Source organism: Falco cherrug, chromosome 6 (assembly GCF_023634085.1).
Source record: "Falco cherrug isolate bFalChe1 chromosome 6, bFalChe1.pri, whole genome shotgun sequence".
Classification (NCBI taxonomy): Eukaryota; Metazoa; Chordata; class Aves; order Falconiformes; family Falconidae; genus Falco; species Falco cherrug.
The window spans coordinates 86,862,637-86,886,266 of record NC_073702.1 but is presented as its reverse complement, the minus strand read 5'-3'; the positions used below and the strand labels follow the sequence as shown (position 1 = coordinate 86,886,266).

At 40.0% G+C, this 23,630-nt stretch overlaps 1 protein-coding gene across 4 annotated transcripts in view; it reads left to right on the top strand.

Moving 5' to 3' along the window:
• The window catches only part of SMYD3 (SET and MYND domain containing 3), a 419,814-nt gene that overhangs the window by 233,047 nt on the left and 163,137 nt on the right, over positions 1 to 23,630 (top strand). The window contains exon 1 of one of the 4 annotated variants that reach the window (XM_055714563.1): positions 871 to 971. The exons of the other annotated variants lie outside the window; for them this stretch is intronic. Coding sequence (XP_055570538.1) covers positions 948 to 971 — 24 coding nt within the window. The 5' untranslated portion in view covers positions 871 to 947. Of the gene's footprint in view, positions 1 to 870; positions 972 to 23,630 lie in introns of those variants that run through there. 4 annotated transcript variants of the gene reach the window in all.

Genomic DNA, 23,630 nt, shown 5'->3' with positions numbered 1-23,630 from the left:
GTCTACATCAAGAAGAAGCTGGAGCTCCCCATTTATTTCTACCAACTGTTTTATTTAACAAAATAAATAATCTCTCAGGCTTTTCTAACGTTATTTCCAGCAGTTATATTTGATACTGTGTTTGTGGGATCAGGGCCTGCAAGTCTCATATACTAACTTTTCTGAATGATTTAATTTATAATTGTTACTTTTTAATTCTGAAACCTACAGCCGCCAGTATACTCTGTAATGTAATTGAATTTAATAATTAATTCTGGGGGAATTTGGAGCTTTCCTTGCCCAAACTCATTCTGTGGTTAAAAAAAAAAAAAAGTCTTGGGTTTTCAGAGACATGAATTCAGCATACTTGAACAGTAAATTTGCCTGAATTTCCAAATATGCATAAATGTCCATAACTCAGCTCGGGAACCCAGCTCCAACCTGGAGCTTGGGCGATGCTGGTTCTGGATCTTTCCTGGCAATCCTGCTGGCTGACCCTGATCCGTTCATCTGATCTCCTTGAAGTACCCTAGGTTCCCTGTAAAATGTCTGTATGTTGTTGTTTGCTTTCTATGTAAAATTATTCCCTCAAGATACTGTACTTTGCCATAGTGCTTCAGATTTTAACATGAGGCTGAAATATTACATACTTCAGATAACTCCAGTGTCAGATTGTTTTAAAACTATTCCCCATGTTAACTTTCTCCATTATACATGTTTCTTTTGCAAAGGAAAGATTTGAAGGCAATTGATTTTTAAACACTTGTTTTAGAAAATTATTTTCTTTTTTTTATTACTTTTTTAAAAAGTTGTTTGGGTTTTTTTTTTTGTCTAAGGACCATCTTAGAAGTGCAAAGACATTTTCTCATTCTTTCAGAAATATAGTGCCTGTATGAAATGAACCCCATGACAAGCCAGATTATGACTTCATTATTAAATATACAGAATATGTGTGGTGGAGACAAGAAATGCAAAGTCCTGTGTCACACACTGTAAGGTATTTTTCTGTACCTAATAATCTATGGTCTTTTCCCAAAGATGATTGTTAAATTCTAAGTGAGCTACGCTGAATTTGTATATAGTGATTGAAACTTACATAGCAAATATTTTTCTAATTTTAATGATGATTCAGCCTTAGATTTGGAGGTGTTGCTTCTTTTTCAGTGAACTAATCACATCTAATCCGCCGTTCTATCTTCGATGCCTTTAATCAGCTTTCTCTGGTCAGGTAACACTCCTAATTCAGTAAAGTTCCAAAATGTAATTGTGTTTATGTATTGTCGGCATTTACGGTAACGCTGTGGCTTGCTTCTTTGTACGAGCCTCAGCATTCCCCCATAACCCTCCAAATCAATTTTGATTCCTGTGGCGACCATAAGACAGCGAGGGAAACTGCTGCAGTAACACGCACAGCAGGTTTATAGCATGGCACATGATAATGGTAGGTATCACGTTCTTCACAAGCTGCTGTTCGGGGTTGCATCTTTAGGATAGACATGTTTCATGCATCTGTTTCCATTCTCTGTTTCTGAGCTGACAGTTTAGGGTGGCATTTATAGGATTCCCGTCTCACCTCTCTACTTGTTTGGTAGAAACGACTCTGTTCCTGCAGGATGAGTTACGCGTGCATCTGCATGGGCTCGGAAGTCCATCAAGCCTAGCTCTAATCTGCTCCCTCTGCACTCCCAACAAATCTTCCACTGGATTGATGAGCAAAGACATGGATATTTTGGGAAACTGATGCCTTCATGTGTTTCTGCCCCTTGCCTGGGCCACAGGGGCTCTCTGGGATGGTGCGGAGGCGAGCCCCCCATTTGCCTCTGCTCTGCACTGGCAACGTTTTGCCCCGGAATATTTTAAATTTCTTATCCAGAAGATGAGAAGTAGCAAGTAGCAGGAGCCAGCATTTTCTCCACGATGCATCTGAACACAGGCGTTGCAGCCTTAGAAATTACTGACGGCTTTTCTGGGCAGTGTGATTCATGCCGAGCACCTGATGCCCCTGAAGCCTTGTCTTTTGACGTGCTCAATTAGTTATATAGAGCCCTTTTTATTAATACTGTAAACAAATCGGTTTTAAAAGACAGCTATCAAATGGGATCATTGCTGTGAGGCTCAATGATTTCAAAGAGAAGTCTTCCAAGGGGCTAAAGAGCAAAAAGCTTCTTTCCTCCTGTTTTGTTTTTCCTTCATTCACATTGTTATCTGCCTTTATTGTTCCCAAAGCTTTTAAACCCAGTGAGTCATCAGTTCGTGGGTTTTAATTCTTTTTTTCAGAAACTCTTATTTTTACCACAGGGAGTGTATTTGGGCTGAACTTGGAAAATGACCTGCAGAACTCAGTCAGCTTCTGTCGTAACACATTTAAAAATGAAACACCTTGATACTTCTCTGCCATCAAAAGAACATTTCCTTTCATTGCTCCTTGCTGTCTCCAAGAAAAGGCTAACTCAGCAATACTTCAAGTATATTCATATGCTATTTAAGATAGTCAAATGTTAAACCATTTTGGAATAGTTTTCCATTAATAATTTTAGCTAGACAGGACCAATTTAATTTGAATTAACCGTTATGCTTAAATTCTACAAAAAAGAAAAAAAAGGGGTTACGATATCTGTTGCATGTGAAGTCAGATGTTTATTTTGATCTCAAGGCAGGACTGGTTTTGTGCCTACTAATGTTTGTTTGGGTTAGATCAAGTACGAAGAGTTCAAAATGGCAAAGAAGTATGGAAAGTGAGTGAAGGACAAATATGTGTGCATTGCATAAGACGCATACCTGTGATCTGCTGCAGAGAGATCTTTGCTGCTGTAAGACACTTTTTCCTTTCACTAAGTGAGGATCAGAGCAAAGCATTTGCATCACAGATTTTTAATTCAAACCAGTTGATTGATGGCAGCACACCTGCTGAATTTGCAAGCAAGCACCTTTACGTAGTTACAGGAGCACGGAGTGTGCCTGCCTCTTGGGAAGAATCCAGGACACGCTCAGCCTTCCAGCTTCGCTCTCTGGGGGAACTTTTTGTTGCTGGTGTTGCTTTTCTTCATTTCCTGTACTGCAACGATTCCTAAACAAGTGCTGGTTGATGTCTTGGTTTGTTATAGCTCACTTCAAAGTTAGGATGTTTTGCTGACCCACTGAAAGGATAGAAACTTTTTTTTCTGGATAAATTGAATAAGGATCTCCTCCCTTTGCCTAACTGCAGTGCCCGACAGCAGGCTCACTGGCCACCTTGGGTGGCCCTCTGGAAGAACCCCAATGGCCCACCTGATGTCCCAGGTTCCAAAGCTGCATCTTTAAACCATAGGTTACACTTATTTGCAAGCCATCCCAGGCTGTTAACACAAGCAGGCTAACAGGCAGCGGGACCCCCGCCTCCAGGGGAATGCCTGAGGGGGTGTGCAGGGAGGAAAGGACAAGGCTGGCAGCTGGCATGGCTCAGCGGGGCTGGGGTGGGCACTCCTTCCCCAAACTCCGAGTCAGTGAGGGTTTCAGTAAGTTGTTCAGTCTTAAGGTTACTCAGTGGCAGGCTTGCTCCTGCTTTTTCCCAGGCTGCTCAGTTTCATCCTTGCAAAGCCTGTACGAAAAGGATCCGTTACTGACACGTATTCTAGTTTAGAGATGAAGGCTGCCATTTGTGTCACTCTGGAGTACCGACACACATCATTACCTAGTCAGAGATTTAAGGAAGAAGCTACCTTTTAAGAAAGAAACTTTGTCAGCGATGAGAAAAAATGAATTTCATTGATCAGAGAAGTGTTTAGTGTCCTGTATTTCCCAGATGATATGCCCGCTTTTTCTTGTGTGTAACAGTTCGGTGCAAATTCATCAGTGCATTCTGAGCAAGTACAGGTTGCAATAATTGTGACATTATTTTAGCAGATGCTGCTGCCTGGCAATAGCATTTTCAGTGCTCTTGCAGATTTCACCCAGTTGCGCTTAATGTCTAGTTTGTGATGCCAGTGAATTCTAGAAAATCAAAATCTTTGTGCAGGATAGAAACACCACTTAATTATGAAATTACAAAACATTGTATCATAGGTCTGGTAAATGATTTTCCACTTAGGCAGATGCACACATGATTGTGTTCAAGAACAGCTTCTGCTTGAAGAAGTACTGAAGCATTGGGTTCTGTTGTATTGAAATATCTAGTAGAAATAAAGCAAAAAATGCAATGTTTACAATACCTGATTAGTAAAAAGGTAGATTAAGAATGAATGGAGGGATAGTTTTGAACTCTACTATTTTAAGGAATGGTAGAAATGCTGTTTTGAAGGACCTCCAGCAGGCACCTAGTCCCAGGTTTTGCTTGGAAGAGGGCAGTTGCAACAGAGGAGCAGATCGGCCATTGCTTTGTCTGGATAAGCATTTGTAAGGACAGAAAGTCTCTACTGTTTGACAGCCCTGTTGCAGTGCTGCTAGGGAAGGTATTTTTCCAACAGCCCAGCTTGCACCCCTGAAGCTGCTATGTGTTCCTTGTTACACTGCCTGGCACTACCGAGAGGAGTTTGGTGGTAGTGTCCAAATAACTGCCCTTCAAGTAGTTGTAAGCAATTATTAAATCACCCTGTGGTTTCCTCGCTACCAAACTTACCATGCCCAGCTCCTTCAGCCTCTCTACACCGTTTATGGCTGCTAGGCACCTTGGTGCCCTTCTCTGCATCCCTCTTGAACCGAGGGTATCCTGAGGCTGCCGCAGCACTGGCTTCCCTTGCTCTGCTGCCACGGTCCCCCTGATGTAGCTCAGCGTGCAGTTTGCTTTCTTCGTAGTGAAGACTTACTGCCCTGGGGTCTGCTGTATCGTGACAGGCATGTTCTTAAGGGCTGCTGCTGGGTACAGTATCAATCAAAGTGTGGGGTTATTCCACTCTGGTTGCAGAGTTGTGCATTTTTCCCCATTGAAGGTCGTGACATTTCTGTTGGTCGGGCCTCAGACTGATTTGAGACCACCTGGACTGAAGCTCTGGCATTCACCACGCCAGCCGCGCTCCCTAGCTCACTGCTGCCTGGAAGTTGGCTGTGTCTGTTGACATGGAGGCCATCCTATTTTTATTTTGATAGCCTCCTAAGATTCTCTAGCAATGCTTTTAGGAGGAAAAACCTCCATTATATCTAACATTATACTCCTACTTTTGTAAAGAGAAGGAAGGACTCAGCAGTAAAGCAGAAGGTGGTATTTTATTTCTTATGCAGAGATGATGTTGATATCCATAGGTTAATATATGAAATTTTATAAACCTTTTTTTTTTCTTCTAAGCACAGCATTTTCTGTTCTTTTTATTTCACTGGCTAATATGAACACTCTACAGTCTCTAGATTCAGTGTTTGGTTTGTGACAAAGCAATGTGATGTGTGTTAAGAAAATATTTTCAGGTTAGACTCTTATGTCTCTCCTCGGGGAGAAGCACCAGCATCACATTTGGTCTTCTGAAATCTTTATCAGAGAACTTAACTAGTTTCCACATCTTTGTGTGAGTTTGTATTACTTCAGGTACTATTTGACAATTTTGTCCAAGGGACACGGGCTGAATTTCTGTACCATGTTAAAAATGTGTTATAGTAGGATTTTTTACTGGAGCAAAAGAATGCATCTTTGATTTTTTTTTCTTTTTTTTATAAAGCTATTGTTTATCTTACATACTAGCCCCAAGCCAGACATGTATTTATTAAATTCTTTATATTTGCAAATTTTAATTTAAGTCAGGGAAAAAAACCCTGGCAAAACATGAAAAGCTGCTTTAATCTAATGTATTTGTTGGTTTGGTGTGGGTTTTGTTGTTTAACTCTCATTATTCGAACCCATTACCTAAATGACCAAGTGGTTCCAGCTCTTCCGTTTATGAGCTAGATGATGGATGCTGCAATATTATAGCCGTTGTTCTGAAACAGTGTAAAAAACACAAGTTTTTTACAAGTTAGGAACTGTTGCTTTGTAACTGAAAAATGGTTGTTGTATATTATGAGCATGTTAATGGAACCAGGGGGAAGAGGAGGGTCTGCAGAAATTCACAGGAGGACTTTTGAGGCTTTCTGGAAGAGCTCATGGAACTGAGTCCAGTGACAGCCTCAGTTTCACTCTCCCCAGGGATCATTTAGTCCACCTGGATATCTAAGGAGGCCTTTGGTCTTGTGTGGAAGATGTGTATTTGACTCAAGTTATCACCTGAGTCCAGTAAACTTAGTTGAAGAAAAATTTCTGTGCAGGGCTCGATTTTGTGTATGTGAATCTACTTTTTTTTTTTTTTTTTTTTTTTGATTAAAGAACACGGTCTTCCCCTTCATGAGAAGAACAAACAAATCTGGTTCACTTCACTATTAAATTTGTCTAGATTTCCTCATGTGTTCAACATGCAAATTACCATGAATACAAGGCTAAGCAAGGAATGCATTTATAAAATACTCTCTGAGAAATGTAGCATGCTGTGTAAGCACTTGTTAGCTGCCAGTATATCAAGTGTATAATGGAGACCATGTATATGGCTCTACAATAATGCTAAAGAAAATGAAGAAAATTACAACCCAGGTTACCTCCCAGGAGCACAAATTCATGATTGGTCCTACAGGACCACATTAGAAACCAGATTATGATTTATACCTATATGATTTAAATACTCAGTGTGATTGCTGTCCAGTACTTTATGCATTTTGTTTTTGTGTTTTATTAAAGAAAATCCTAATGTGAGAATTTTATTATGGTGGAAGACTACACATTGAACCAGGTGGCAGTAATTATCCTTGAGAGAGTCTGGTTTTATTGTACACAGCAAAGTTGTAAAACCCAAAGGATGTACTACCTCTTGCCTGGTTACTGAAATCCACAGCAATAACCATTATTGTATTAGTTTAGATTGTACAGTGAGGTTTTTTTTCCATAAAATGTAACCTCCCACCTTGCTGTGGAAGAGGAAGTAGAATGGACCATTACTTCTTCAAGAAAGCAGCATTTATTTTAGGCAATTTCTCAGTGATTCCTTTGCTTACAGCTTCTTAGAGCTACACAAAACCACTGCAAAAACAACGTCCCGTAGGCTGTGATCGTAACACATTCTTGACAGCAAAGCTTCGAACAAAGGGGAGTGAGCAGGAGGAGCTGTAATAACAGGAAAATATCGGCTCTGGTAACCTTGCATGATAACCGGGGGGCTGCCTGCTTGCTGGCACTCTGCAATGGGCTGTTTTCATCATCACAGCCTTGTGACACTGCTGGCACCATCACAGAGAGGTTTTTGTTTGGTTGTTGTTTTTTTTTTATTTTAGGTTGCTGAAAGGACTTGCTTTGTAGATATGCTAGTTGGATCGATATTCTTCAATTGAAGCCATGTATAGCTACATGATGTTAATATAATGTTTGAGTTTGGTAACTTCTATTTTGCTTTATGCATTTGTAACTCAGCAGAAGCCAAGTGCATTCAGCTAAACGTTTGTTGATTCCCTATGAACCAAAAATGCAAAACACATCAGCTTCCTCTGCATAATCATCTCTTGTGTTCCAAATACCAATGTTTTCAAACACTAGCCGCTTATGAGAAGCTTCTGAATGTAGATGTTTATAATGGAAGCCACGTTTTTATGTAAAAAGCAGATCTGCGGTCTCTGCTACAGACTATTCACGAAAGATCAGTGACTAGTTTAGCTTTATACCAGCATAAAGGGGGGCAAAACATCAGCCATAAAAAGCGCCAGCTTGGTACCTCATGGAAAATACTTAGATACCTTAGGGTGAACTATTTCTTTTGGATAAATACATACATGTCCTTTAAGAAGGTCAAATCCTATCCTCAGATTTTTCCATCCCACTGAACCCAAACCAATACTGACAATATTGTTTCTAAACACAGCAGAATGAAGCTTCCCTTTAAAGTACCTTTTCATAACAACCCATAGCATAAAGGAATTTAACTTTATTTTCAGTTACACCTTTATAGTCTCGCAGGCAACAGTAGGAAAATGTATATCATTGTGTTGAGGGGGAAAAAAAGGCCGGTTTTCGTGGGGCAGTTCTGGGTAGTACCCCCCCAATGAAAAAGTCTTCCTTTGCTCTCACAAATTTTTATTTGGCAATGGGCTGCCAGTGTTGCTCTCAAGTATATGTGGAGGGGGTAAGTTTGGCTAGAATACTATATAAATTTGATATTTGTGGTCTCTTCAAGTAACATATTTAGCTTGGCGGTTGTAGATTACTCCTTTCTATTGTCTCTCATTATGCAAAAAGGCTGCAGACAGTGCTGAGCAGGAGCTGATATCCACCACGCTGTAGAGACATATGCAGGTTTACCTGACATTTATACAGAGGAAGCAGTCAGACCTTTGCAGTGAACTTTTGTGTCCAGGGGCTGTTTTACTCTCCGTGGGTCAGTGGGGTGATTGGCAGCAGATGACTCCCTCCTTCACTGGTCAGGACCAAGTCATCCATTTCCCTTGGAGTGATGCCTTCTTTCAGGGTGACATCTGTCTTACCATCTCATCTCTCTCTGTATGCAACACAATTCTCACCATGACCAAGAAGCACCTGCCTCTTCACTGACTGCTTTTTTAGGACACTGACATTGTTTAAAATTGGAATGCTATAAGAACCACTGGAAAATTAGTCTGCTGGTGAGTCGCGTCAATGGCGATAGCTCTAGAGCCATCCTGAGCTGATGGAAAAAAGTCCTGAAATTAAAAAATGAATGGTGCTGCCCTTCTTTTCTTCCATCGGTATAACTTTGACCTCATTGGTGTTTTTGTTGATGTGTTGCTGCACGTTTACCTTGGCAGTCCAAGCATGATGGGGCTGCAACCCAACTTAGGGGTGTTAGCCCCAAGATCTCAAGGGGACATACCTGAGCCTCTGAAATTTCTAAATTTGCTTGAAAAATTCCTTCTGGATAAACATGTCTGTCTTAGGGCTTATAGAGCAAGCGTCGCTGAGCTCCACTGTGGATTCTGCCAGCATCCCTGCAGCAGGACGCCACAGTGATCTTTGTCACAGCCGCAGGGATTCTTGTCACGGCCACAGTAGGTGTCCTTGTCACAGCCAGCACCGTAAAATAACGGCGGCAGCCGCAGCCTCTGCCAGCTCCACCTGGAGCAAACCTGCACGGCCGGGGAGCGCAAGCTCTGTGTCCTGCTGGTGACCCAGCAGCAGCATGTGCTCCACAGCCATCGGCACAGCCACGAACAGGCTGTGCTCACCAGAAGGCATTAGAGCTGACCATTTATCAGTGGCGACATCGCCGTGTTGGTTTGAACATGACACCAGGCGCTGAGAGCCAGGTCACCCTCGGTGGGAGGGAAGAGGCTTTCCTCAGGGCAGCTCTGCCTCCATGGGCACTGCTGGGGCTGACCTGCCAGGAGAGGTTTAAAGACCTAAAAATTCAGAGCTTGTGTCAATGATTACATACAGGGCACGATATAGAATGGATTTGAAGCATGGAAAAGCTTTGCCCTGCTCTTCTGCCCCTGCATGTATGGACTACGTATAGAGCTGCAGCTTGCCTTAGCCTACCTGCAGTGTTACCAGAGAGTTCTTCCCCAATCTCTTTTGCTTCGTACCTTCCCAATCTCCTTGTGGCTTTGGCAAGGTGAAGGGATAGTAAGGAGCAGCTTCCTGATATTACACAGGTACACTGTTTTTGATTCTGAGTCCAGCTCTTGAGTTTATTCAATCTTAAGAAACCAAAATATGTTTCAGAAAGACAAAATATGGTAGAAAACATTTATGAGTGCACATGCCCGATGCAGCTGGCCCTTTTCCGTTTGCATCTTTCCTGCTGGCAGAGGACTGATTATAAAGACTATTAAAAGGCACTTCAAACTATATTAAACTCTTATGACTTTATGTCATGCATCACTATTCCTAGACAAAGCTGGAAGAAGTATTACTGAGCCCCAAAGGCAGTCCGTTCCTAACGTCAGCAGTAGTCATTTGCTTTACTGACTGTAGTGTCCTATAAGGCAAGTTTTATTAACCTCAAAAGTAAATGTCCGTAACGTGTGCCCGGGCTGGATGATTTTATAGGGGTCTCACAGCTAAGTGTGTTTGTCTGGTGGTGTCCTGCTTGGAGCCCTGCTTCCCTCAGTATTGCGCTGCAGACAGGAATAGCAAGAAGCGTCTCTGGTGTGTCAACGGCTGTTGTGTAGCAGCCACATGAGCCACAGGTGTCCCTGCTTGGAAATGAACAATAAAAAGCAATCTTCGTAACGGTTGCTCAAGTTACTTCTTTATACAACTGGATAAGATCTTTCTGTTTGATTCTCAGGTAGTATTTCTATATCTATTCTTCCAAAGGGACTCGGAGTGCTCCCATTTCTCCTCGGAAGTGATTTTCTTTTTTTGAAATTATATAGAATACTAGCAAGGGGTATGTGTATATTACTGTAATTATTATAGGAAAGTGAATCCAGTTTTTTCCATGTGTATGTTAAAGTCTTGTTTATAGGGTTATTGTTCTGGTTCCTCTTCCAACAGATATTTTCAGCTTGAACATCCCGTTTTTCCGTATTTGAGCACTAATGTAGCCAGTACCACTGGGTAAGTGTATGTTTGAGCTACTCTGAGTTAATCCCGCGTTCCCTGGCAACAACTTCCCTTTTCTTTCCTTATCTTTCTGAGGTGCTATGAGGGTTTGATCTGGGGCACCATTAGCAGAATAGACGTAACAATTGCATCAGTTAATTAGAGGCATCTAACGTATTTGCTGGACGTTGGTTACTGCTCAGTAATGGAAATAGATCAAGGGAATACTTCATGAGTCTGCAAAAGAAAAGTATTACGGTTGACCTAACAAGCTAGAAATCTGCCATTTTTCTTAGAGGCACACAGGCGAGTGTCCCGTGTCCTCATGGCAGTGTGAGGGGTCCCTGGTGGAAAGGCAGTGTGTCTGCTGGCTTCGGTTTGCCTGTCTGCTTGGTGTCATTCACACACCTGCCGAGCTATGGTCACCCTTTGGATTTTCTGTGAGTGATTATATTGTCCCAGGCTTAAACTGGGAATCTCTTTGCTCAGGTTACATTTGTCTTACTTTGCCAGAAACGTGAGCTGGTGACTGCTGCTATGTATAATACTTAGGAATAACATAGTACATAGGTGTAGTAATTAGGTATGTGTGTCCATGTGGGAATTTCAGTATATTGTGGTTTCAAAGTACTTCATAGCTATACTAGGATTATTTTCAACTATTATTTGCTGGTCCCACCCCCCACCCCCACCCCCCACCCCACCCCATGGAGCTGTATTAATTACCAAATTAAATTTCTTTTTTTATTATTCTTAATTTTGATGATGTTACTTTATTTTCTTGTATCCATTTTGGTCTTGCCAGAGCCATTTCCAAATAAAACCAACATAATTTAGTGGAGGAAAGCAGCTCAGCTGGTTTATGAAAGCTTTATTAAAAGGGCTGCTGTCTGCATGCAGTGCCTATTTAATCATTGCCTTTATTTTCTGCTCTCATTTTCAATTCAGTGTATTTTCTAAGTTTTAATTATATATAAAAAGGTGACGATATGCTCTTTTCTTCTGTCTCTTTAGTTTTCCTAAGAAAGTCTCATTTGAATTTGTCACCAAAACCTGTCTTTTACTTCTTTCAAGTTGGCGTTAGAGTCCTCCAGAGTCTCAGAATTTATATTTTCTAGCATTTCTAGATCTAGAAAAATACTGGCTCAAACCTTGATGCTGTTAAATTCAATAGACATTTTGCCATTGACTTTAATAATGCTAGGATTCAAACACTTATTTTTGGGTAGGTTAATAAGTTCATGATAATGCAGGTTTTTAACCGAAAATTATGTAATGTTTAGGAATTTCCATTAGTACCTACTTATGATTACTCAAAGGAGACTTTTTTAGCCATAGTTAATTTATTGATTACTAGCAAATAAAACTACTTGATTTAACAGCTTAGGAATTTCAAATTCTGTTAGATATGATGTATTTTTAAAATCTATTTTTATACCTGTCATCTCCTGCAAGTAGTTGGTATAATGCATATATAACATTAGTAGAAAAATGGTACTTGAGGATTTTCCTGTTAACTATATTAAGAGCTGTCTTTTCTTTCTTTTGTTTCACCTAAGGATCAAATTTTCGTTGAGCTAACAGTAAAATAACAGAAGTTATTAGACAAATAATATAGGTGGTTTGGGTTTTTTTTATTTCAGAAGTTATAAAATTAAACTAAGTTCCTCTAGAAGGCAGGATGTTGTCTAAATGCCAGCAACCTTTTGTTCTGCAGTATGCTGGTTCTGAGCACCACCAGTGCTCACAGTGGCCTTTCATTCATCTGTGACCTGGCAAACTGTACAAATAACAAATCAATACACAAAGCTACAAATGGCAATTACATGATCAGATCCCCAAAACATTTACTGTTTAATTCCTACTACTGAGATTATCCTAATTGAGTGACTCTAAACAATTAGCAAACATTACATTCGTCAGAAAGAGTTTGCAGGGACTTAAGTGATGATGTTCTTCAATTCCTGAACTGGTTCCTACTTGCAGGCATGGTTGGTTGTTTGTATCTGGGCACAACATTGCATGTCTTGTGAGAGCAGAAGCAGCAAATTTCACAGTTTCTGCTTCTTGATGGTTCACACTGCTTGACATAAACCCAGTGTTTTGTTGCTGCTTTTTTGTGAGTCATTTGCAAGAAAATTTTAGGACACAGATGAAGAAGCGAGAGATGTGTTGTCAGCAAATGTCAATGTATATGGACCTTGAACTGGGTTGTCTGCCTCCATCTAAATCCCATTCATCACAGAAACCGTCTGTCAGTGCTTGTTCTAGATAGTTAGCCAAGTTGAAGACTCACTGGGTTTGTACTTCCAGGTATCTCTTTGAGAAAAAAACTGTTGAGTTTTAAGATTTGACCTTATACATTTTAAGATAAATGAATGGAATGCGCCAATAGCTGAAACAAATTTTCAACCCTTTCTTCCGTCAGTAATCTGCACCCACAGAAGTGTCCTCAGGCTCAGCCAGGTGAGGTCACAGGGTTATTCCATATTTGTGGGGAAACTTTGTGGATGAGCTCAGGATGTTTGCTGCTTCCGAAGACTGTGCGATGCAGCGGCAAGGTGGGGAGTGTGAAGCTGACTGTAATTCTCCAACCTTACCCTGTTCAGGGTCATGTTTTACACTAGCCTGGTGAGAGCCAGGAGGTTAATAGAGATTCCAGATCTAATGCATTTTTCCCGTTCAGATGCTCATTCTGCAGGTTCCGAGCATTGCTGTTGGAACCCTTTCAGTAGCAAAGCTTTACTCATCCAGCAGTGGTTGCATCTGTGCACTGAGACACCCTTCACATCAGAGCGGTAGCAAAAGGTTACCTGCCTTTGCTGGCTTGTCAAGTCCAGGACTCATACAGTGAATACCAGGTGGATGCTTAAAATAATAATAATAAAACAGGGTATGTGGGGAGTGGAATGGGTTTTAAAGATGCTGACCTAAATTGCACGTAGCGTACTGTGCAAATGCATAGCTACCTTCACAGCATAAAATTTGCAACATTAAAATAAAAGCTAAGGTTTGCTAGGAAACTAGGAGGCTGTTTATTGATTTCCTTCTATTATGAGTATTTATGCTTATATCTCTGGGTCACTGATAGCTCTGGCAAGTTCTGAGTATTATGGAACTGAATCAATAATCGCTTATTTGCCTCTTATAATTAATTCAGATTCAGATAGCAGAGGTTGATTGGTTTGGCTGTTTGGTTTTTTTTATTTCCATGCATCAGTTTGTTTTTTAATTTGACACTTAACAGAATTAGAATTGATCCTGCTGTGAAAAGATGCTGGTATGAGCAGCCACTGATGGTACTAAAAAACAAAAGTTGTCGATACTGCTTATAACTTTTAACCAGGTCTAATTGGAGAATGGAATGTCCTCTTGCAAAATTCAACCTTGGTATTCTTTATCCACCTTGAAGTTAAAATGTTATGAAAAAAACCTCTTAAATGTGTAAACCCAAGAACCTTTAAGAAAACGTCAGTCACATAAGGTCTGCACCATGCTGAACCTCATAGCAAAGATTATTCCACTGAACATTTTTCTGTTTAGTTCCTCTGTTATCGCGATGCGAGCTGTGTCGTGTGTTTCATTTTGTGTACAGCTGTTGCTGTGAAAGGCACTGAATCTATACAAGCATTTGGCAGAATCATTCAGGGAACCGTAGAGTACCTCAGGATTGAAGGGGACCTCTGGATCAGAGGAATAGACCCCCGGACCAGAGGTCACCTGGTCCTGTGCCCTTTCAAAGTAGGGTTGGGGACATCAGGTTGCCCAGGGACTTGCCCAGGTGAAATATCTTCAACAATGGAGAGTCCACATCTTTGTTAATTGTTTTGGAAATATCATTCAGCTTTTTCTTATTTGAACCCATTAATATGCTGAGGAAAGTCAAGTTTCCTTCAATAACATCATTCTAGAATGATTTGATGATTCCAACACCTTTGTTAAAAAAAAAAGAAAGAAAAAAAAAGAAATAGAAAGAACAAAAAAGAAAGAAGAAAAAGAAAGAAAAAAAAGAAAAAAATCTGCAGAATGATTGTTCAAAGATTTGCATGAAACTAGTGTAATTATAAAGCATGTAACACACTCCTTTGTTTCTTGTTTGCTTCTGCTGTGGTCTGATGGAAGCAGATTAGTTTCTATCACACAGCTGCCATGAAACCCCTGCTCTCAAGGAAGTTTTCTCCCAGGCTTTTTTATTATGCAGAAACCCAGGAAAGGAATTGGGGAATCCTTTCTAAGACTTAAGTGAACATGTGTGTGTAGCCACAAGTGCATAAAGTCCCAAAGAATTTGGACAGTATCTCAGCAGTCCAATTAATTTAATTTTATCTGCTCAAGATAGGGTTAACACTGTGAATATTCCAGTTCATGACTGGGCTATGTGGAAAGTAACATTCCCATCTGTATCGCTACAGCTTGAACTCCGGGAGCAGGGTAGTGCTCTCATCACATGGGCTTTTCTTTTTTCTTCTGTAGTGGACCTTACTGTGATGTTTTGCCTGGTCCTTTGTGTTAACGTGTAGTACTCTACTCTCCCTGTTCCTGGTGTGGAGGTGTTGGAGCCATGACTTTGCGCTACCTTCACATTCAAGGAACTAACAAAGTGGAGCACTGCTTACTATTTTTCTGGCTTAAAGGGATGGCTTAAAATTAGCAAAAATCATAACTGAATGTGTATTAGGTTTCTACATGCATTTTTCATCACCTGAAAAAAATCGTCTTCACAAACTAACTTTTTAATGAGAAGGCTTCTGGTGTTGCTTGTAGCAATGAGTAAGTGTCTACCTACTATAGCACTTCTCGTTAGTTCGTTAAAAGGCTAGCCTTTTTAAGTGCATTTCCATGTCTTTCCATAATTTGTACAGACCTCAATAATTATATAGGTGATAATCTGTCAGCAGAATTGCAAAAGACCTTGATTCTTAAATATGCAATCCCTCTGGCAGTATTTACAGTTACATAATAGTATGTTGCCTTTCTGATGTGATTTTTAACTGAATATTAGATGCTGCTGCTCATATAAATCTTCACAAAAGGTGTATCGTGGAATGGATGAAGCCACTTTGGGGCAGATATATGCAATCTGTCCCCTTGCTGCCTGTGCATTCCAAAGGTGGATCTCATTTCTGCTTTAGTTATTTGAAACTGTCGGTGGTTTTATTTCACTAGTAAGTCATGTTAAAATCTGAAATGAATGTTATTTTTTGCTGTTTGAAGGCCACTTCTCTTCGTGATGCTTGGGTGGCCAAAAGATGGTGAATAAAATGCATACTGTGTACCTGCAGCCTAATTGCTGAAGGTGCAGAGGTGAAGCTGGGGGATCGGTGCTCACCCTTGGAAGGTCAGAGCAAGGACTGAGTTGTGTGACTGGAAGTGCCAAGGCCTTACAGTTCTGCTCTAAGTAAATGTACCTGTTTTCTCTTCTATTTGTTCTTTTCTTCAGACAGATAGAAAAGTAAGACATCCTAATATATTTTCTTTCATCATCTTTTACCTGGTCTTCAGTTTTAGTGTAATTTTACCTCTTCTTTAATACCCACGTGAGTTAAATGCTTTTATGTCTGTATCTCATGTGGGAAATGCCTCCAAAGACATTCATTTAAATATAACAATTTCAGTGCATGGCTCTCTGAATAATTGAGAGCAAAACGATCCGTCATTAGATGAAATTTGTGCATGCTTATCAGTGCAGTGGCTCACTTTCTGATCATCTGAGAAGCCTTCACACTCTCACCCATGAGTTATGCAGTCATTGGTGCTCCATTTCTAGCAGCATCTACAGGTTTACGTGTGCTCTTGGCTCACCAGCTCCCGGCTTAGTCTCCCCTCAGAGCAATGCAGGGCAATTGTCTTTCTAACCTTCTGACTCATTTTAAGACTCTTCTTGGAGACCTTTACACCTGTGTCATTTTCTTCTAAAATATTTTTTAAATGTGCCATTTTAGCACTAGGTTATGCCCTTCGTTGTAAGAACACGGGAGCTAAACTGGAAAGGGAAGAAAGGAGAATGACTTCTGTGTTTGGTGTTAACGTTTGTACCTGCTGGGACATGCCTTTGGCACAGGCTGACGTGAAGGTCGCGCAAACAGTGACGGAAGGCACTTGGCTGAGGTTGCAAAGAGATTTTGTAAGCTGAAAGAGTTTCTGACCACCTGCCTGGACAAAGTGATTTCATCTCAGCTTTCTGCTATTGGAATTGTCCCTTTGTGGTTTGGCAACTGTTTGGAGCATCCTCTTTAAATTGTTTCCGTTTGTGCACATGATGCAAGTAAAAATAAACTCAGAGAAAATAAGAAGGGTATATTCTTTTCCAGAAAAGCTTGTGACCTATGGCTGATTCCTCCAAATCACTACTCTTTTACAAAGGGGCAACCATATGTTGTAAGTAACAAGTAACAATAAAACAGCTGAGAAAACATAGATAAGAGCCATATATTGGAAAAATAAAAATATTAAGGTCTGAGAGTTTTCATAGTGTGCAAAACCATGTACTTTATAATTTCTAGTATTCCATTCTTTTAAATCGCATTTCATTAAAAATCATTTTATGCCGATGAAGATATGTATCTGTTGCTTATTACACATGGCTGTTTTGTGAGCTTTAGTGTTGCCCTGAGTTTCACGTTAGATTGTTATGTGATGCCACCATTATATTTCAAAACCACAATTTAAAAAAAGCCATAAACATTATCGGCTAACTGTACTTAGCAGAGATCTTCTGCATCTCTGATGGACTTTATGAATTCTTAGGCTTCCACACTTTTTTGCTCTTATGAAGGGACCATATAATTTTTATATATATGTGTATATATATATATGCATTTACCTGGCTTGGAGCTCCCTTATTCCAGCATCCTCAGTTTACCAGCATCACTAGCAGAAGAACAGAAAAAGAATCCAGTCTTTATTTACTACTTGTATTGATAGATGAACAGCAGAACCTACCAGCCAGCTAATATAACATGCCATACCAACCGTGATGTTAGGTGTGAAGAGCTGGTTTGGCAGGATTTTGGAATGTAAATCAAGTGACTTGTAAGCAGATGATACACAAAATTTACAGCCTGCCTCAGTATCTTTCCTGTTACTCACATGGAAGTGGCAACAGAGTTCCTGCTCCTCAGTTCAGGTGGGTTATAAACTTGCCTACCTTCTTGCCGTCAAAATATTGGTGCAAAGAATTGAGGCCTGGTGCCTGTTTGATGACAGAGTGGAAGGGTTGTTGTTCGAATGATGCTGAGATGGTACGCAATGGACCATAACCTTGTTAAACAGCTGGGTGAAAGCTAAAAACAAGCTCAAAGCCATTAGCTTTCAGAGACGTGTTTTGCTGCTTGCATGAAGGGTTGGGTTTTTTTAGCCTGCTGACTCCTCATTGTACTTCAGACACAATTCATATCACATCATTTTAGGAATTATCGTTTCCTAGGCTACCCTGGCCTCCATCAGTGCCATACCTACAATACGGACAGTCTTTGTATAAAATGCCCAGACCCACTAAAAGTTATGCTTCTAGAAATAGTGATAATATTCAATAGATTATGGTAAAGATAATTTTTTTTGTCATTCCCTAACATTTCCCCCTATGACTATCAAGGGGAAGAAACTTGTATTTCAGTCTCCTTAGTGCAGTAAGTGTTGACTGAGGTGGATTTAGCTACTTGCCTCCATCATGATAGATAAAGCTTAGAACTGTATAAATTAAATGCTAGGAATATGACTAATATTTTTCCAGGAATCTGCAAGGCAGTTTATACGAACTGGAAGCAACAGGTAAAATGTTGGGGTTTCTACATCAAATTGGCTTGAGTAATACTGGATTTTGAAACTTGCCTCGTTCAATTAACTTTTTCTTGTTCTTTTCTCCTTGTTTGGTGAGGCTTGATTTATTTTACTAGGGATCGGCTGAGTAACATTGGTGCAATATTCCCCATGGAAGCTCCAGCACTGGTGTCCATTGTTCCATGACATTGTGTATCCTGTGTGGTCAGTCCCACCAAGGGTGTTATTGTACCAGTTGCTCTAAATTTATATAGATATTTTTTTTCCTTCCTAAAATTAAACTAAGACATTTCAAATACTTGGTCTCAAGGGCACAGCTGATTCACGTGGGAGCTTTTCAAAGCAGAAATGGTAATAATGTGCCCAAATTCTATTTTCCTTCTGTGGGAATAGGGCACTGAAAGGACTGTGTGCCTTGAGGTCCCCAATTTATTTTGGTTTTGATGGCTTAAATATTGCCCATGAAATACTCGACAGTTATAGTCCTTGGCTGAGTTATGAATAGGATAAGCAAACAAGCATTGTTCTTTTATGGGTTTTTTTGTGTCAATCAGTAGCTCTCATCTGATTTTTGAAGTATGCTTAGAAATTCTTCTTGGAGTTTCATGACGTCATCACATCTGTAGATTTAGAGGTCTGATGCCAATGATGATCTGATTCAGTTAAAATGACTAGCCTTTCAAAACACTAAGAAAGTTTTGTATTCTCTCCATCTGCTATATGTCTGACTACATTCCAGTATTTTATTTATGTTATCAAATTCGTTTTGAATTATGTTCTTTTGCTGCATGCATGAATGCTTTATGAGTCTTTTTTTCCTGGTATATCACTGTTGGGAACAGCTGGTCCTCCCTTTGTTAAGCACATGATACTTTCTGAAAACTTCTTGTTCAGTTAAAAGGCTAGTGTTTCTGTTGTTTGACATCATTTAATGTCATGTAATTTGTAGTTAATTGTCCACACAAATAGAAATTGAAGGAAACTTGGGGTGAGATAAAGTTATAGGGATTAATTCATCTCTATTGAAACTTTGTTGACCTATAGACATGTATATTATAATAGTTTTCTTCATGGCCTACATGTAATGAATCATGTCTTTACAGCCTGGATATTTACTTCCACGCGCTTCTCCTGTGAGCTCTGGTAAGAACCACTTAGAGCTGTTGCTTGGATTTCATTTTAAGAGTAATCCCTAAGGGCTATTATAGGAATAGTCCTTAAAGATTATTGCTTAACACCTGTTTTCAAAACACTAAACAGATAAAAGGTATAAGGAAACCCCTTTACAATGCAGTCTGATATTTCATGAAATACATATAGTTTGTACTCCCAGTTCAGCACAGAATGTAAGAAATTATATTTAGATTGCTACCCGCGCCGTGTGTCTCTGAGAAGCGCTTCATGGTCTAATCAGAAACATTAGCAGAAATGCTGAGGATTAGGTGTTTCACGGGGTAGTAGTGCAGGGGAAGAAGGGATTTTTTGCTCTTTAGTAAAAAAGAAGTCATCCAGTGATTCTGTTGAAAAAATTTAGTTTCAACACTGACATGGAAATATTGCACTGAAATGTAAACAGATGACTTCAGAATGAATGCAGTAAATGCAATTATGCTTCCACCCACGATAATCTTAAATGAGATAGTTGATTAAATGTTAATAACTTTGGGGACTACATTGGTTTCTTCTTAGGTCGTTCAAGTAAGAGTTACTCTGTGCAACAAGATGACTGCAATATAAAGAAGGTGGGATTTGTACCAAGGGACATTTCTGAGGGCTTAAAACCATTTGAAATTTATTAATTTTCTGGATTTGGGTTAACATGGTTCCATGAATAGGCACAAGGCCTGGAGAGTGGGATTAGGAAGGTTTCCAGAAGCTCTGAACTCATGTCAAGCAAAACTGTCATGCCAAGCAGCTAAGTCAACTGAACAGGGAAAAGCCTTGAAAGTGCTTTATCAGTGCATAATGTTTGTAAATTTTATTCAATTAATTTACAGCTGCAGGGCTCATGAGACTGAAATTAAAGTTTTGAAAAGTTTTTATAAGGAAGGAGCCAAAATCAAACAAAAAAAAAGTTTGATGAGCTCTGGTTTGAAACAAGTTGGCAGGGGAACAAAATTACAAGCAAATATTGCAGAAGTTGCATCTAGTCTTAGGAGCTGCGGTGGGCTGGAGCCTACTCGCACCTTGCGTGGTGCCTGCAGTTTGCGTTCCCTGCAGCCAACAGGTGCCTCCAGGAAAAGTCACGTCCCAGAGAAAAGCCCCTGGAAGCTGGTGCTATCGTAATACTTCACAAATAAACATTTTGCTTAAAATTACCGTTATTTCTATGACAAGATTAAGTGGGATTTACTTCAGACAATAAAGAGTAATGAAAAAGAGGGCAGCCAGGGTACTAAAATACTAGCTTTACACAAAATATTCAGTGCCTTTTGCAGGCCTGAAGATTCTAACTCTTGAATAGATGCTAGCCATGCCACTGCTAATTTGTTTTCTTTATATATATATATATATATATATTATATTTTTTTTGTGGGAAGATCAGAGAAACCCTCACGTTCCCCAAGAGCCCACTGGATATATCTTGGGCAGATCAGAGTCAGGGTTGCCACCTGTAGAAGAATGGCTCAGAAGCATGGCCTTAGAATCTCTGAAGATCTGCACAATCCAGGCCTGGTATTAGAATAGGCCTGTAATCAGAATTATACTGAAGTTGCTGTGCTGAAGTTAACAAGAAAGGTAGCCTTGAGCTATTCTTGAATCCTGAGACCAAGTAATTATGTTGTGCCAACAGGCCGTGGCTGTAACAAGCTACAGCTGCTGGGAAAGCAGGTGCAGGGCCAAGAAAGGTAGGGACTGGTATGGGAAAATAGGGAGTAACAAACTACAAGGCTGAAGCACAGCAACACAATTAGCTACATGGATAGAATGCTTATTTTAGTCATGATAATTAGGGGTGTGAGAACCGCGCGTGTTTAGAGACTACTAACCAATTATATTTCTGCTTTACGAATATGCATGTGTATCGGTTCTATATGAGTAGTGTTAGAAACTAATAAAGTTGAGCAAGATGCATAACTCATATTGAGCGTCTTCTTGACTCCGGTGAACCCTTCTTCCAACAGCCACCCCACTTCTCTGGTCCTTGTGGGTGAGTAAAGGAGAAGTGGTGTTGCCTGTTCACACCTTGTTTTTGTTCCTCATGTGGAGCCAGGTTAGAGCAGACTTTTGGAACCCAGCTTAAGATGAGCCCTCCCTCTTGCATGCAACATGTGTCACTGAGGCTGCAGTTCCTGTTCCTTTTGGTTGTGTGTATTTGTTATTTCATGTTTGCATTAGTGGAAGGCATAGTATTTTTGGTTTTTTTCTTACATGCATTGTTAATTTTTAAACCTGAGTTCCCATTTCTCAGTATTGTTTCTTAAGATTAGCCACATGGATTATCTAGACAGCTTTTTCACTTACAGGCATTGTGAAGTTTATATTTTATTGGGAACCTTCTGCCAGTGTATCTACAATGAAAAGGGAAATTCCATTATGATTGAATTTTCACATGGGAACCCATCCACTTTTGCTGAAATATTTTGGTTTTCTTTGGGAAAATCTAAACAAAATCTCAGTTTGTTAACAGTGTCCTTTATAGGGGGGTGAGTGCTATAGGTTTGATGCATCCCAGTCCTGTCCGCGTTGTGAGGGATGCACTTAGGGAATGCTGATCTGCCTGGAAACAGGAGCTTTAACTCCATCAGAAGCCTAGCCCACATCGCATCTGGGCAAAATGTAAACTGGTTTTTCTGGGAACAGAGCAGAGTCTTGAGGGGAGAAAAGCAGCGCTACCCTTGCTTGCGCCTCTGCTGTATCTATCATTGAAGTCCTGTGGTTTTGAGAGAGACCTAAGGGTGACAGGAGGTTGCTGCGGGGGGGTGGTGGTGGTTATTACCTTTCCTGCAGCGGGCACAGCTCCCTGTGTGCCCTGGGGAAACTGCTGTCCCACTGGCAGTCCTTTCACCAGGGCTTCAATGGGCTGGTAGAAGTTTTACACCAAAGTGGCCCAGATCGTACCCAAACACCAGTGAATTGCTTTCAGAACTGGGATTAGTTTCTGAAATGACGGTGGCGGTACCAGATTAGGATCTTTCCTGAAGTGCTGTTGGTCTGGGAGAACTTGAAGGCTTTGTAAGTGTAAATCATGCCATGCACTATTGTAATATGACTTTGAACTCATTGTTCATGGTTGGATGCTAAATATGTTTTGCAATCTTATTTCCCTAACTATTTGAAAAGAAGCAAGTCTTCCTTATATTAAGTAATGTTTTCTTCAGAAACTCTGCTGACATTTTTAGGATTGGAGAAAAAAAATGGAGACAAATAGCTTTCAGTGAGATTCTGATCCTTCTGGTCTTAGAAAGCTACTGGGACTGAGCCCCCAGACTTTCTGGAGAGGTTTGCGTGCCTTCCAGAGAGGCTTTTACACAGGGACAGCTGGTGACAGGCATCTGGTTTTGTACTGGGAGGGTTTATACAATGTCTTGAAGGTCGTTTTTTTAAGGTTCTACTGAAACTTCCTTGATTTTCCCCATGTCCTGTACCCAGGTTCATGATTTTGAAACATAGCATGTGGATGAACACTCATTTACCTCAGTGGTATAATTTTTTTTTTTTTCAGATTTCACATATTTTGAGTAGTTCTTAACATTTAAAAAGTACAGAAAGAAAATTTGTTACCACAAGACTGATCTGATGGGTTTCGGTTTGGTTTTTTTTCTGATGGGTTTCTTTTTTTTTTTTTTTTTTTGTTGTTTTTTTAAATAGCAATCATTCCCACAGAAGGAAATACATAGGTAATTTATGATCTTCCCCATAGACTGAGTTTTGGCTACATTTTTAGAAACATACTCTCAGCTTCATAGAAGTTGGTCATATTTTTTGATTCCAGTCTACTTGTGCAGTACAGAAGATACCCGAAGTTCATTATCTTAATGGTATGGCATGACCATTTTGGGCTTGATGAGCTATTTGTCCAGTTTAATTTTGGTTTTCCTTATTTCTTCCTTCAAATCCCTCTGTGGATTTTTCCAGAATAATTTAGGGGTTGACAGGGCACTGTCTCAAAACAGAAACCTGAAAGTTCTGGTACAGTGTGACAGCTTATCCATTGCTTTCCACTCTCACCACCAAGAGGAAAACAGTCTTGCAGTGCATTCTTAATACTTTGAGAGTCTTAGTATTCTTAATTCTTTTTATTACTATTTCTAAATAGTAATAAATATTAAATACACAGTAAAAATGTAACATTGCACACTTAAAATCAAGTGCTGTATTTATGTGGAGCTATAGCTGAGCTGAAGCTAAACATACACAGCATCAAACTTTG